This window comes from Bombina bombina, chromosome 3, assembly GCF_027579735.1.
Source record: "Bombina bombina isolate aBomBom1 chromosome 3, aBomBom1.pri, whole genome shotgun sequence".
NCBI classification, from domain to species: Eukaryota; Metazoa; Chordata; class Amphibia; order Anura; family Bombinatoridae; genus Bombina; species Bombina bombina.
In genome coordinates this window covers 1,005,314,361-1,005,331,860 of record NC_069501.1, presented here as the reverse complement: position 1 = coordinate 1,005,331,860, position 17,500 = coordinate 1,005,314,361, and the positions used below count along the sequence as shown (strand labels likewise).

The window sequence follows — 17,500 nt, the reverse complement described above, 5'->3', positions numbered from 1 at the left end:
TAACGTTGATGTATCTGACAGTTTAATGTCTATACTTAAATGAGAAAAAGAATTCCCAGATTTGCAGAGTTGTTGAATGTATTAAGCAAAACTGTGTGAATTAAAATGATTTGTATTAAGAAAGAAATTTGTTCTACCAAACTGTATCAGATTGTAAAATAAAGTTGTTTTTTTCAGTAACTACTGTATAATTTATCTGTTTCTCATGTGAAATGTGTCGATTCCTTAGACTTTCTTATTTTATATAAAAAAAAAAAAAGATGGCAACCCTAGCAGGTTTAAAAAAAAAAATACCTACAATCCAAATTTAGAAATCCATCATATTCTCTATGATACTGCAACACATTTTTTTACACATCAAATTGAATTCACCCTAAAGTACCAGGCTGTACTAACCCTTCTGTCTGTCTTTGTTGAACACTTTGATGTCTTTAAGTTGCACCCCAATGCCAGTCCTCAGTGACACCGATTCTGTAGCATTTTCCTTGTTGCCTCTTTTGATAGATCCGTTGGCATGAGTCCTGTATTTGCATCCAAAAGGTTAGGAGATTCAGATTTTTTTTTTTTAACGCCAACATATGCACACAATATTGCAGCTGACTAGTTAGACTAATACGCAGCAAAATACTGATGGTCAGAGCTGCCAAGCTCTAATATAATAACGGCAGTGACAAAACCTATGGTTTTCCAACAGGGGGGTTTGGTTAAGCACATCTAATGAAAACATATTTTATTTTAATGCTCATATTGTGGTTTTCTTCATGGTTAAAGGAATATGATACAAAATAAATCATTGTGTAGCAAATCTGAACATCCAAACAAATTAGATGAGTTTTTTTCTGCAGAAAACCTCAGCTAATAGTGTTTTTACTTAAACAAGCGATTCTGGGTAATAATATGCAAATAGGTTTCACAAACCTCCATATTCCTTTATGCTTCTAACATCTATTTTAAGTACAAGCTCACTTGTGCCGATATAGTGCTGCTCAAAACTGCTTTAAAGGGACAGTCTAGTATAAATTAAACTTTCATTATTCAGATAGGACTTTTAATTTTAATTGACTTTCCAATTTACTTTTATCATCAAATTTGCTTTTTTTTCTTGGTATTCTTAGTTTAAACTAAACATAGGTAGGCTCATATGCTAATTTCTAAGCCTTTGAGGGCTGCCTCTTATCACATTCTTTTTAAATCTCTTTTCAACACAAAGAGACAGAAAGTACATGTGGGCTATATAGATAACACTGTGTTCAGGCACAGAAAGTTATTTAAGATCTAGCACAATACAATGCTAAATTTAAGACAATAGATAATAAACAGTCACAGTCATGTGATCAGGGGGGCTGGAAGAAGGTTCCTAGATACAAGGTAATCACAAAGGTAAAAAGTATATTAATATAACTGTGTTGGTTATGCAAAACTGGGGAATCAGTAATAAAGCGATTATCTATCTTTTAAAACAATAAGAATTCTATGGTTGACTGTCCCTTTAAAGCACAATAAAAATAGAAGTCAGCAATAAAACAAACAATATACTGTTAGAAAAAAATCTTAAAGTAAATATTCTGTATAACTCACACTCTGCCTCTTTATTAAACAAATTATCCCAAAATTAATTTGTAAGTAATATATTTCAAACAGGTATAAAGTCTCGCGCAAACAATGCTGGTGTGGTTTAAAATAATTATCCTAACCTTGAAATTGTTAGAAACAATTTCAAGTTAGATAATTATTTTAAACCACACCAGCATTGTTTGCGCCAGACTTTATACCTGTTTTGAAAAATAATACAAACAATGTCTGACCCTTGTTAGTGTTAGAAATCAAGGGGCACTTTGTACATTACTGAATCCTACAGAAAGGAGCTGGTATCAGAGCCAAACCACTAATAGTAACAAAAAGGTGAGGATAGAAAAAAAAACCTCTCCAATGTAATTGAAAATAAATACATAAAAAACAGATAATTATGTAGCACTTTGGCACATCCAAACAAATTAGATTATGTAGTTGCACACTTCTATTCCTTCTACACTTTATAGCTCTCTTTAGCAGCATTGTACTGACACAAAAAAAGTTTATATTAAATACAGATTTTAGAAGCAAACATTTGGGGCATTCCATACTACTGCATATGCTTTCAAAGATCCCTTAGTGCAAACACTGTTAGATGAGATTTTCAGTAGAAAGTTGTCTAATTTGTTTAAACTCATTACTTAAAGAGGTAGTGGAACTCATTGCCTAAGGAGGTAGCAAATGCCAATACCTTAGATACATTTAAAAATGTTTTAGACACATTTCTGGTTAGAAAAAGAATACAGTGATATGTTACAGGGATTGTTAAATGGGCCACCTTTTTAAATTGGATTCATTTAAGTTCAACTGGAGCTTTTATTGTAAGTATATTAAGATTTGTATAGGTTGAACTCAATGGACTTCTGCTTTTTTCAACCTCATCTACTATGGTACACTGATCTATTTTGCTTTGAAAGTGTTTTGGAAAAGTTTATTATAAGTGACACTTTTTCAACAGAAAAGCAGTCCTTAAAGGATCTAATGGATGAGTTGTACAAAAATATGCATTGCTTGATAAATCTAATTAAAACAATATTGAAATTAACATTACTTTTCTAGGGAATAATATCTTTATCATGCTGATTCATATGCGTCCTAAATAAAACTTGATTTTAATGTTTCCTTAAAGCACCTACATTTGTTTGTTTGCCATATATAACTAGGAGGTGATGTGTTAGTGTTAAGCCTCACCTGTCGCTCCAGTAAATATAATCTCCAAAGACAGAAACTGAGAACATGTCCATATTGTTGCTGGACAGCACCACCTCTCTATTCTTTCCAGTCTCCAAATCAATTCTCTCGATCTTATCTGTTCGTGCGTCACACCAGTACAGCTTACTGTCCTGTAGGCATAGACAGATTATTACGCAAGTTGCAGACATTTAAATCCTAAAATAACCACATCAGCAAAACACCTAAGATGTATAAAGATAATATAATATGGCATGCTCAGCTACTGAAATAGGTATTACATAAAAAATTGTAAGATGATGAAAATAAATTCAGTGATCCAATTTGTCTACTCTCGTCACCATACATAACTTAAAAGAAACAATTTTCCAATTTACTTCCATTATCTAAATGTGCACAATCTTTTTATATGCACGTTCCTGAGGCACCAGCACCTACTTAGCATTTTACATGATATACGTACAGTATATGCATTTTGTGATTGGCTGATGGCTGTCACATGGTACAGGGGAAGGAAAATTTAGCAAAATTTGAAATTTGTCAGAGAAAAATCGACTACTTATTCAGAATAAGTGCTATTGCATTGGCTTTTTATTATGCATTTTATTATTTGTTGCAATTCTACTGTATTCAATGGTCCTTTACATTAACTATTATAGTAACGTAACTTCAGCTGCTGACTGGATCAGCAACTGTTTCTGCTGACCAGTGCTCTACTGGTCCGGAGTAGTACTTCTACTATGTGTTTAACATAGTTAAACACATGATGGTGAAGGGCAGTTTGTCTTAAAATTGCATGCTTTAACAAATTAGAGAGCATTTCATTTTTTGACTGTAATGGATATTTAAGTCCAGAAAAAAATTGGACCTAAAGATGGACTACTGAGCATGTATTTTTTTTGCAGATTAAATAAAACTTTACAGACATTGCAAGAATTTAGGACACTGCAAAAATCCTACATAAAGGATGTAACCATTTCTCAGAGAAGATATTGATAAACTAAACAAACCCTTCTTTGAAAGCGATGCCTGTTTTTTATTTAATGAAATTGTGACACAAAAGGGTAAACATTGTTTGACTTCCTGCATTTCTGCACGTGAGAAGTCGGAAGGGTTTTCCTACCTCATAATCTATTGAAATTCCATTGGGCCAACTGATGCTGACTTCAACTAACACAAACCGCTCACTGCCATCCAATCGAGATCGCTCAATGCGTGGGTACTGGCCCCATTCTGTCCAGAACAGATAACTGTACAGTAAGAAAAAAGCAGGGAGAGATGAGGTGACAATATGGATTTGCAGTAATAAAACCAAAGCATGTAAGGTCACGGAGAGATATAGAGGTCACACAGACAAATCTATTTAAGGAGTGTGCCGTTTTCCCCTCACCCTTTCTCTGGATGAACTGTGATGGCTCTTGGCTTGTCCAGCCCTCGTGAGATCACCACATACCGGAAAGAGCCATTTAGACGCGCAACCTCAATTACATCAAATCCCTGGTCTGTCCAATAGATGTTACCTGAGGTTTAAAAAAAAAAAAAAAAATAATGAATGAATATGAGGTTAATTCTGCCCATACGCAAGAATTTCCAAACCACCTTATAAAAAGTATAGTGAGGATTAACCTGAATGGCAGATAAATTAAAAAGAGAAGCATGATATAATACAGTGCTAAAAAAGTCTTGTCATATATATATAAATATATATATATATATATATATACATATACACACACACAAATGTAAATGTATATACACATATGTATATGTATGTAAATACATACACCTATAAATACATCTGCACGCACACACAAACACATAGATACAGTATATATACTGCAGACATCCCAACTCTCCCTGAAGTTCAGGGAGTCTCCCTGATTGTAATAGCGGCTCCCTGATGCCAGCAAATGGAATGCAATCTCCCTGAAACTCCAAGTACTATGATCCAATGTGGCCCAAAACCGGAAAAAGTGTTTCTTTAAGGAATGCCTTTAGTTGGTGGGACGTTATAGAACCCTCAAAGCATGCATCAGTAACCAAAAAGCCCCCACTTATTCTAATAAAATAAAACACAAATACTACCTTATTTACTGCACGTAATTTATATACTAAAATATTTAAGCATTCAACAAGCGTACGAAAATAGGTTTGTTTTACATGGTTGTGCAATAAAACTACTTTTTTTTTAATGTGTCTTTAGTGGGAAGCTACTTTAATTATAAGTCTCTATCTTATTTAGGGTTTCAATGTGTCCAATATATAACAGGGGTAGGGGTGGTGGCTGCGCAGTAGCGGGAGAAGCCACCTCCCTGAAATTAGTTTTTGCAGGTTAGGATGTCTGTATACTGTGTATATAGATATATATATATATATATATACACACACACACACACACACAGACAAATGTATATGTATATATACACATATGTATGTACTTTTTTTCAAACACCTTATACCATAGCTTTTTTATTAAAACATGCTTTTATTTTTATTAGATAGTGTTTATATGATTATGAGGGTAGCTGTACTTTTACATGTATTTATGTTGTGTTTAATGCTTTTCTTTTTCTTCCCCTACCCGTTATGCAAGCTCTCAAATTGCGCTGATCCAAGGAGTGTAAATCATGATTGCGCTTGAGCTAATGAGTTTACTTTCAAGTCGTAATACACATGCTATTTTTACGTCAGAGAAAAAAAAGCAGAGAGAAAATCCAATATTGCTTGCGCGCAACAGTTAGCGTACCACTTGTAAACTAGCCCATTAACGCAAAATAGACTAACTCTACCCTTACCAAATAAAACCTACCTACCTTTAGGGGCTAATAGTGTAATGGGTTACTTTGCGTTGGGGGGTTGGTAGTTTAGGGGTTAATAGTGTAGTGGAGACTTTGCGGTGGGCTATGTGGCGGTTTAGGGGTTATTAGAGTAGGGGCTTATGGCGATTCGGTTTAGCGTACAAGTAGTTTTTTTTTTTCTCCATTGATTTCTATGGGGGAATAGGTTATTGCACGCTCGATATTGTAATTTTGTCTTTTTGCCCGCTTCGGGCTAACGCTGGAGCAATAACTTTTTAGTTTCAACTCGTAATACCAGTGCAACCCGCTGCAAGCGAAAAGTTTACTACTAGCAAAGTTAGCACTCTAGCGAAAGCGCTAACTAGTGCTCCACTTGTAATCTATCCCTTATTTTTATATTGCTGGTTGCATTATTCCTATAATGTGCTTCATTATTGGTTCACTACGGTTAACAAACTGCATTTTCACTTAAAATGATGACATTGTTTTTTTATGCTCATATGCGCTCCCACTTACCAACACCATTAGCTATTATTCCGGGATTGTAAGGAATCATTACTACTACTATATATACTGAATTATAATATATACTGTTTTTTAATTGGCAACCATGTCTAAGGGATATTCAAAGATAAATTCTGACACCTGGGGCACTTATTTTAGGTGTTTAAAAGTTATACATTTTGTTCCTCTGCACAAACACAACTATCATGGACATCCTATCTCAGTATCCTATATAAAAAAAAAATTTCTAAGGTTTTAGATTCTTGTGTGATGGTGAGATTCTGTCACTAATAAAAATAGAAAAACTATAATCATAACACATTCATATAAGCAAATAAAGATACATGGAGATTACGTTTGATTATATGTATTAAAGGGACATTCCAGTCTAAATTTAAATGCACATAGATGAGTTACATCTTTGTAAACGTTATCACTGTTTTAGTGTTAACATTTTACCATGCACGTGCATGTGTAGCATAGCTAGATATTATCAGTGCACCAGCATTTTAAATACTGCAGCTGCACAGAGCGTCATTATCAGATGGTACAACCACCTTGGGCTCTCTGAGCAAGTGCAATGTTTAAAATGCTTGTGCATGGTGCATACTTAAATACGGTTTTAAAACAGCTATAGCTTTTATTAGAAACATTATTGCTAATACATATACAGTATATTACAAAAATGCTTCTATTCAAAACTGAAATGCATCTATATGGATTCCAAATTGAACTGGAATGTCCCTTTAAATCATAGTAAGATATTTCTGCTCTGGGTTTTTCTACCCAATAATTCCATCACAAGTTACATTAAAGGGCCAGTAAACCTAAAAAAATAATGTTATATAATTCTGCACATAGTGCAGAATTATATAACATTATATGAGTGCAAACTTTATACAACCTAATATATCCGGTGAAAAAAACAGGGTTTTCCAGACCCGCCCTCTGTGCTCTACTGAGCGCGTTTGGTTTTCCCTCAGAGCGCATCTGGCCAGCTGTCTAGTAACAGCCCGGCCCGACCGCGCCATTACACTCAATGCAGCTCGCTAACAGCCCGCCCGGCCCGACCGCGCCATTACACTCAATGCAGCTCGCTCCTGCTAGGGGGGCATATACTGCATTTTCATATGAAATGTACACAACAAAATTCTTATTTTAAACATTATACAAAACAAATATTTGCACCATTCACACAAAAATAAGCAAGAAAAAATTTTCACCAAAAATCGTATGTTAACAAAAAAGTAGAATTAGTATGTAATTTACACAGGAATAAATCAAATTAAATATGCACAGCGTAAATCGTAATTGTAGTACACTGGATGTGCAAAAATCACACAGAAATACGTACTTATAAATACAAAATGCAAAGCGTAATTGTTGTTTTTTCGTAAAATGGGCTGAACATGGGCCTTCCATGGATTATGCAAATCTACTGTATTACTACTGACTCCCACTGTACTGTCTGTTGTTTTATTTTGTTTGCACCAGGTAAGGACTGCATAATTCATTGGATATTGGCACAGCAGAACTTGAAAATTAACTAAAGATTTATAAATAAAATATAAAAATACTAATAAACTAACCTCATATTATATACCAATATTATCTTACAATCATGTTTTGAAGCGAATGATCATTATACTTGTTCATGAAAAAAAAAGGAAATATCCTATAATATAAAAAGTCAGGTATGTTTGTCCGAAGCTGTCATGCGCAGTAGAGACTGCACGAGGACAAACATACCTGGCCGTAAGAAAGGATCAGTCAGTGGGCGGGAGCGGGTGTGGTCGAGCGGGTAGCGGCCGTGGCGGGGCATGGCCGGTGGGAGCATGGGCGGGTGGGACCGCTGCACTGCAGAAAGTGGCCCATGTACACGAGCTTTAGGACTAGTAAATATATATTTGGAGAGTGTGATTATCCTCTTATTTATGTTCATCAATCATTGTCTCACCTGCTATCCAGTCCACAGCAATGCCCTCAACTCTGCCAATACCATTAGTAACTACATCTTCGCGCCAGGTCTGGTCACGCTTGGCCCGACTGATAGTGCTGAGTCCCATGTCAACCCAGTAGATTGTATCGTTCTCTGAAAAATGAATATAAAATGAGCTAATAAAAAGTGATTAGGTTTGGGAGATATAGGTACCACATACTGAAAACACCATCTGCTGAACAAGATGTGGCAGAAAAAAAACACTACACTAAGGAGAAAGAGGTTAGATTTTATTTAAACAGACACCAACAACTCATTGCACAAAAAAATGAAAAAGCAACTGTAAATAAATAAGGACACTGAAATGACATTGTACTGGTGTGTACAAATATGTGTATACATCTGTATTAATAGGTGATTACAGGATATAAAGAAAAACTAAATTTATGTTTACCTGATAAATTTATTTATTTCTTTACACGATGAGTCCACGGATCATCTAATTACTATTGGGAATATCACTCCTGCCCAGCAGGAGGCAGCATAGAGCACCACAGCAAAGCGGTTAAATATCACCTCCCTTCCCTCTAACCCCAGTCAATCGACCGAAGTAAAAGAGAGAAAGGAAGCAACAAAGGTGCAGAGGTGTCTGAAGTTTATAACATACCAACAACCTGTCTAAAGAACAGGGCGGGTCGTGGACTCATCGTGTCAAGAAAGAAAGAAATTTATCAGGTAAGCATACATTTTGTTTTCTTTCTAATGACACGATGAGTCCATGGATTATCTAATTACTATTGGGAATCAATACCCAAGCTAGAGGACACAAATGATAAGGGAGGGACAAGACAGGGAGCCTGATGAACAGAGCTGAGGCTAACTGAGGCCAGGCCAGAAGAGCATTGAAAATTGCTCTTAGTTCCAGAATGTTTATGGGTAGAACAGACTCCGACCGAGTCTATGTTCCCTGAGCCTTTAGAGAGCCCCAGATTGCTCCCCATCCCAAAAGGCTGGCATCTGTTGTCACAATCACCCAAGAGGGTCTGCGAAAGCGGGTCATCTGGGAGAGATGATCCTGAGACAACTACCAAAGTACAGAATCCCTTGTCTCCTTCTCCAGCTGTAATCGTGGAGACAGATCCGCATAATCTCCACTTCCTGAGCATGCTTAACTGCAGAGGTCTGAGGTGGAAATGGCCGAACGGGTTGATGTCCATTGCCGCTACCATCAACCCGATTACCTCCATGCACTGAGCCACTGATGGCCGAATAGAGGACTGAAGAGCTAGGCAAGAATCAAAAATCTTTGATTTCCTGACATCTGTCAGAAAAATTTTCATTGATAAGGAATCTATTATGGTTCCCAAGAAAATTACCCTTGTATTTGGATCTAAGGAACTCTTTTTCAAATTCACCTTCCATCTGTGAGACCGAAGGAAACCTAACAACATTTCCGTGTGTGATCTTGCTTGTTGAAAGAAAGGCGCCTGAACCAGAATGTCGTCCAGATAAGTTGCCACTGCAATGCCCCACAATCGGAGCACTGCCAGAAGGGATCCCAGAGTTTTTGAGAAATTTCTGGGAGCTGTGGCAAGACCGAATGGAAGAGCCGTGAACTGGAAGGGTTTGTCTAGAAATGCAAACTTGTGATGGTCCCTGTGGATGGGAACATGCAGGTACACGTCCTTTAAATCCACCATTGTCATAAACTGACCCTCCTGGACCAAAGAAAGAATGGAACGAATAGTTTCCATCTTGAAGGATGGCACTCTGAGAAACTTGTTTAGACTCTTCAGATCTACAATTGGTCTGAAGGTTCCCTCCTTTTTGGGAACCACAAACAGATTGGAATAGAACCCCAGACTCTTTTCCTGCATTGGAACAGGAACTATCACTCCCAGGTCGGAGAGGTCCCGTACACCATGTAAGAACGCCTCTCTTTTTGTCTTAAAAGCAGAAATCTGCCCCTGGGAGGAAAGGTCTTAAACTCTAGCTTGTATCCTTGGGACATGATGTCCACCACCTAGGGATCCTGAACATCTCGAACCTAAGCCTGAGTGAAGAATGAAAGTCTGCCCCCTAAAAAGATCCGGTTCCGGATCAGGGGCAGGCCCTTCATGCTGTCTTAGCCTCAACAGCAGGCTTCTTGGATTGCTTTCCCTTGTTCCAAGACTGATTGGGCCTCCAGAAAGACTTGGACTGCTCCTGCTTGGAGGAGGGAGTAGAAGGATTTCCCTTGAAATTTCGAAAGGAACGAAAATTACTCTGACATCCTTTTTGTTTATTTCTCTTATCCTGAGGGAGGAAATGTCCCTTTCCTCCCATAATATCAGAAATGATTTCCGTCAAACCAGGACCAAACAAGGTCTTTTACCTTGTAAGGAATCGCGAAAAGTTTAGACTTAGATGACACCTCCGCAGATTTTAACCATAAGATTTTAACCATAAAGCTCTGCGAGCCAGAATGGCAAAACCTGAAATCTTAGCTCCCAGCTTAATAACCTGAAGGGAAGCATCTGTAATAAAGGAATTGGCCAACTTAAGGGCCTTAATCCTATCCTGGATTTCTTCGAGTGGAGTGTCTGTCTGAATGGATTCAGACAATGCATCAAACCAATATGCGGCCGCACTAGTTACCGTAGCAATACAAACGGTACAAACGGGGTTGCCATCGAAAACCCTGGTGTACATACATCTTCTTGAGTAACCCCTCTAACTTTTTGTCCATAGGATCCTTAAAGGAACAACTATCCTCTATTGGAATAGTAGTTCTCTTGGCTAGTGTGGAAATTGCCTTCCATCTTGGGTACCGTCTGCCAAGATTCCTTGATAGAATCTTCTATAGGAAACATCTTTTTAAATATAGGGGATGGAGAAAAAGGGATACCCAGTCTCTCTCATTCCTTAGCAATGATCTATGTTGCCCTATCTGGTACAGGAAATACCTCCACCATGTAGGGCACGTCCAAATACTTGTTTAGCTTACTAGACTTCTTAGGATTGACTACGACGGTAGTGTCTGTCATCCAGGGTAGCTAAAACCTTCTTAAGAAACAAACGGAGGTGTCCTAGCTTAAACCTGAAGGATACAACTTCAGTATCAGCAGGAGGAATTACACTGTCTAAGTCTGAGATTTCACCCTCAGATGCTACCGAATTATCCTCCTCCTCAGGCTTCTGGGAGGGTTTTGAAATAGCAACAACTGTGTCAGAAACCTCACTTACTGATTGTTTACTTTTCCTCTTGCGCTTTCCCTGCAGCATGGGAAAAGCAGACAATGCATCAGAAACCACAGAGGACATGAGAGAAGCGATGTCTTGCAAAGTAACTCCAGATGGTGTAATGGAGGAAGCACAGAGCACTGGCTTTATGGACCTTAAGTTTTGGGATACTTGAGGAGAAAGCTGCGACATATTTTGAACATTGTCAGAAGGCTCCTGAACAGCATCCGCCCTAGACAACGTTGGCTCAGAAAAAAGTATTTGCCTATAATGTAAAGTTCTCTCAATACATGAGGAAAAGAAAGGGATTGATGGTTCAACACATTAGCATCAAAACATAAAAAACATGTAACATCTTGCAGGGCCTCTTGGTCCATCTTTATTCACCCCAAAAATACTGAATAATTAGATAAAAATTTGATATTTTATTAAAAAAAACAGAATTTATGTTTACCTGATAAATTACTTTCTCCAACGGTGTGTCCGGTCCACGGCGTCATCCTTACTTGTGGGATATTCTCTTCCCCAACTGGAAATGGCAAAGAGCCCAGCAAAGCTGGTCACATGATCCCTCCTAGGCTCCGCCTACCCCAGTCATTCGACCGACGTTAAGGAGGAATATTTGCATAGGAGAAACCATATGTTACCGTGGTGACTGTAGTTAAAGAAAATAAATTATCAGACCTGATTAAAAAAAAACCAGGGCGGGCCGTGGACCGGACACACCGTTGGAGAAAGTAATTTATCAGGTAAACATAAATTCTGTTTTCTCCAACATAGGTGTGTCCGGTCCACGGCGTCATCCTTACTTGTGGGAACCAATACCAAAGCTTTAGGACACGGATGAAGGGAGGGAGCAAATCAGGTCACCTAAATGGAAGGCACCACGGCTTGCAAAACCTTTCTCCCAAAAATAGCCTCAGAAGAAGCAAAAGTATCAAATTTGTAAAATTTAGAAAAAGTGTTGCAGTGAAGACCAAGTCGCTGCCTTACATATCTGATCAACAGAAGCCTCGTTCTTGAAGGCCCATGTGGAAGCCACAGCCCTAGTGGAGTGAGCTGTGATTCTTTCAGGAGGCTGCCGTCCGGCAGTCTCATAAGCCAATCGGATAATGCTTTTAATCCAGAAGGAGAGAGAGGTAGAAGTTGCTTTTTGACCTCTCCGTTTACCAGAATAAACAACAAACAAAGACAAAGTTTGTCTGAAATCCTTAGTAGCTGCTAAGTAAAATTTGAGAGCACGAACTACATCCAAGTTGTGCAACAAACGTTCCTTCTTTGAAACTGGATTAGGACACAAAGAAGGCACAACTATCTCCTGGTTAATGTTTTTGTTAGAAACAACTTTTGGAAGAAAACCAGGTTTAGTACGCAAAACCACCTTATCTGCATGGAACACCAGATAAGGAGAAGAACACTGCAGAGCAGATAATTCTGAAACTCTTCTAGCAGAAGAAATTGCAACCAAAAACAAAACTTTCCAAGATAATAACTTAATATCAACGGAATGTAAGGGTTCAAACGGAACCCCCTGAAGAACTGAAAGAACTAGGTTGAGACTCCAAGGAGGAGTCAAAATTTTGTAAACAGGCTTGATTCTAACCAGAGCCTGAACAAAGGCTAGAACATCTGGCACAGCTGCCAGCTTTTTGTGAAGTAACACAGACAAGGCAGAAATCTGTCCCATCAAGGAACTTGCAGATAATCCTTTTTCCAATCCTTCTCGAAGGAAGGATAGACTCTTAGGAATCTTAACCTTGTCCCAAGGGAATCCTGCAGATTCACACCAACAGATATACCAAATTATGTGGTAATTTTTCTGGTTACAGGCTTTCAGGCCTGAACAAGAGTATTAATAACAGAATCTGAGAACCCTCGCTTTGATAAGATCAAGCGTTCAATCTCCAAGCAGTCAGCTGGAGTGGGTCGAACGGACCTAGAACAAGAAGGTCTCGTCTCAAAGGTAGCTTCCATGGTGGAGCCGATGACATATTCACCAGATCTGCATACCAAGTCCTGCGTGGCCACGCAGGAGCTATCAAAATCACCGACGCCCTCTCCTGATTGATCCTGGCTACCAGCCTGGGGATGAGAGGAAACGGCGGGAACACATAAGCTAGTTTGAAGGTCCAAGGTGCTACTAGTGCATCCACTAGAGCCGCCTTGGGATCCCTGGATCTGTACCCGTAGTAAGGAACTCTGAAGTTCTGACGAGAGGCCATCAGATCCATGTCTGGAATGCCCCACGGTTGAGTGACTTGGGCAAAGATTTCCGGATGGAGTTCCCACTCCCCCGGATGCAATGTCTGACGACTCAGAAAATCCGCTTCCCAATTTTCCACTCCTGGGATGTGGATAGCAGACAGGTGGCAGGAGTGAGACTCCGCCCATAGAATGATTTTGGTCACTTCTTCCATCGCTAGGGAACTCCTTGTTCCCCCCTGATGGTTGATGTATGAACTTGGCCCTCGCTAGCTGAGGCCAAGCTTTGAGAGCATTGAATATCGCTCTCAGTTCCAGAATATTTATCGGTAGAAGAGATTCTACCCGAGACCAAAGACCCTGAGCTTTCAGGGATCCCCAGACCGCGCCCCAGCCCATCAGACTGGCGTCGGTCGTGACAATGACCCACTCTGGTCTGCGGAAGGTCATCCCTTGTGACAGGTTGTCCAGGGACAGCCACCAACGGAATGAGTCTCTGGTCCTCTGATTTACTTGTATCTTCGGAGACAAGTCTGAATAGTCCCCATTCCACTGACTGAGCATGAACAGTTGTAATGGTCTTAGATGAATGCGCACAAAAGGAACTATGTCCATTGCCGCTACCATCAAACCTATCACTTCCATGCACTGCGCTATGGAAGGAAGAGGAACGGAATGAAGTATCCGACAAGAGTCTAGAAGTTTTGTTTTTCTGGCTTCTGTCAGAAAAATCCTCATTTCTAAGGAGTCTATTATAGTTCCCAAGAAGGGAACCCTCGTTGACGGAGATAGAGAACTCTTTTCCACGTTCACTTTCCATCCGTGAGATCTGAGAAAGGCCAGGACAATGTCCGTGTGAGCCTTTACTTGAGGAAGGGACGACGCTCGTATCAGAATGTCGTCCAAGTAAGGTACTACAGCAATGCCCCTTGGTCTTAGCACCGCCAGAAGGGACCCTAGTACCTATGAGAAAATCCTAGGAGCAGTGGCTAATCCGAAAGAAAACGCCACGAACTGGAAATGCTTGTCCAGGAATGCAAACCTTAGGAACCGATGATGTTCCTTGTGGATAGGAATATGTAGATACGCATCCTTGAAATCCACCTTGGTCATGAATTGACCTTCCTGGATGGAAGGAAGAAGTGTTCGAAAGGTTTCCATCTTGAACGATGGAACCTTGAGAAACTTGTTCAAGATCTTGAGATCTAAGATTGGTCTGAACGTTCCCTCTTTTTTGGGAACTATGAACAGATTGGAGTAGAACCCCATCCCTTGTTCTCCTAATGGAACAGGATGAATCACTCCCATTTTTAGCAGGTCTTCTACCCAATGTAAGAATGCCTGTCTTCTTATGTGGTCTGAAGACAACTGAGACCTGTGGAACCTCCCCCTTGGAGGAAGCCCCTTGAACTCCAGAGAATAACCTTGGGAGACTATTTCTAGCGCCCAAGGATCCAGAACATCTCTTGCCCAAGCCTGAGCGAAGAGAGAGAGTCTGCCCCCCACCAGATCCGGTCCCGGATCGGGGGCCCGCATTTCATGTTGTCTTGGTAGCAGTGGCAGGTTTCCTGGCCTGCTTTCCTTTGTTCCAGCCTTGCATAGGTCTCCAGGCTGGATTGGCTTGAGAAGTATTACCTTCCTGCTTAGAGGACGTAGCCCTTGGGGCTGATCCGTTTCTGCGAAAGGGACGAAACTTAGGTTTATTTTTGGTCTTGAAAAGACCTATCCTGAGGAAGGGCGTGGCCCTTGCCCCCAGTGATATCAGAGATAATCTCTTTCAAGTCAGGGCCAAAGAGTGTTTTCCCCTTGAAAGGAATGTCAAGCAATTTGTTCTTGGAAGACGCATCCGCTGCCCAAGATTTTAACCAAAGCGCTCTGCGCCACAATAGCAAACCCAGAATTTTTTCGCCGCTAACCTAGCCAATTGCAAGGTGGCGTCTAGGGTGAAAGAATTAGCCAATTTAAGAGCACGAATTCTGTCCATAATCTCCTCATAAGAAGAAGAATTACTAATAATCGCCTTTCCTAGCTCATCAAACTAGAAACACGCGGCTGCAGTGACAGGGACAATGCATGCAATTGGTTGTAGAAGGGAACCTTGCTGAACAAACATCTTTAGCAGACCTTCTAATTTTTTATCCATAGGATCTTGGAAAGCACAACTATCTTCTATGGGTATAGTGGCGCGCTTGTGTAGAGTAGAAACCGCCCCCTCGACCTTGGGGACTGTCTGCCATCAGTCCTTTCTGGGGTCGACTATAGGAAAACAATTTTATAAATATGGGGGGAGGTACTAAAGGTATACCGGGCCTGTCCCATTCTTTACTAACAATGTACGCCACCCGCTTGGATATAGGAAAAGCTTCGGGGGGCCCCGGGGCCTCTAAGAACTTTTCCATTTTACATAGTGGTTCTGGAATGACCAGATAATCACAATCATCCAAATTGGATAACACCTCCTTAAGCAGAGCGCGGAGATGTTCCAACTTAAATTTAAAAGTAATCACATCAGGTTCAGCTTGTTGAGAAATGTTTCCTGAATCTGAAATTTCTCCCTCAGACAAAACCTCCCTGGCCCCCTCAGACTGGTGTAGGGGCCCTTCAGAAACCATATCATCAGCGTTCTCATGCTCTACAGAATTTTCTAAAACAGAGCAGTCGCGCTTTCGCTGATAAGTGGGCATATTGGCTAAAATGTTTTTGATAGAATTATCCATTACAGCCGTTAAATGTTGCATAGTAAGGAGTATTGGCGCACTAGATGTACTAGGGGCCTCCTGTATGGGCAAGACTGGTGTAGACGAAGGAGGGGATGATGCAGTACCATGCTTACTCCCCTCACTTGAGGAATCATCTTGGGCATCATTTTTACTAAATTTTTTTATGACATAAAATACATATAGTTAAATGAGAAGGAACCTTGGTTTCCCCACAGTCAGAACACAATCTATCTGGTAGTTCAGACATGTTAAACAGGCATAAACTTGATAACAAAGCACAAAAAACGTTTTAAAATAAAACCGTTACTGTCACTTTAAATTTTAAACTAAACACACTTTATTACTGCAATTGCGAAAAAGTATGAAGGAATTGTTCAAAATTCACCAAAATTTCACCACAGTGTCTTAAAGCCTTAAAAGTATTGCACACCAAATTTGGAAGCTTTAACCCTTAAAATAACGGAACCGGAGCCGTTTTTATATTTAACCCCTTTACAGTCCCTGGAATCTGCTTTGCTGAGACCCAACCAAGCCCAAAGGGGAATACGATACCAAATGATGCCTTCAGAAAGACTTTTCTATGTATCAGAGCTCCACACACATGCAGCTGCATGCCATGCTGTCCTCAAAAACAAGTGCGCCATACCGGCGCGAAAATGAGGCTCTGACTATGATTAGGGAAAGCCCCTAAAGAATAAGGTGTCTAAAACAGTGCCTGCCGATATAATCATATCAAAATACCCAGAATAAATGATTCCTCAAGGCTAAATATGTGTTAATAATGAATCGATTTAGCCCAGAAAAAGTCTACAGTCTTAATAAGCCCTTGTGAAGCCCTTATTTACTATCTTAATAAACATGGCTTACCGGATCCCATAGGGAAAATGACAGCTTCCAGCATTACATCGTCTTGTTAGAATGTGTCATACCTCAAGCAGTAAGAGACTGCACACTGTTCCCCCAACTGAAGTTAATTGCTCTCAACAGTCCTGTGTGGAACAGCCATGGATTTTAGTTACGGTGCTAAAATCATTTTCCTCATACAAACAGAAATCTTCATCTCTTTTCTGTTTCTGAGTAAATAGTACATACCAGCACTATTTTAAAATAACAAACTCTTGATTGAATAATAAAAACTACAGTTAAACACTAAAAAACTCTAAGCCATCTCCGTGGAGATGTTGCCTGTACAACGGCAAAGAGAATGACTGAGGTAGGCGGAGCCTAGGGAGGGATCATGTGACCAGCTTTGCTGGGCTCTTTGCCATTTCCAGTTGGGGAAGAGAATATCCCACAAGTAAGGATGACGCCGTGGACCGGACACACCTATGTTGGAGAAAAACTCACAAAAA

General features: G+C 39.8%; 1 protein-coding gene across 1 annotated transcript in view; it reads right to left on the bottom strand.

Annotated features, from left to right (window-relative positions):
- The window catches only part of LRP1 (LDL receptor related protein 1), a 595,167-nt gene that overhangs the window by 190,092 nt on the left and 387,575 nt on the right, over positions 1-17,500 (bottom strand). The window contains 5 exon segments of the mRNA XM_053708175.1: positions 383-521; positions 2,764-2,915; positions 3,887-4,013; positions 4,154-4,283; positions 8,023-8,157. Of these exon segments, the coding sequence (XP_053564150.1) occupies positions 383-521; positions 2,764-2,915; positions 3,887-4,013; positions 4,154-4,283; positions 8,023-8,157 (683 nt within the window).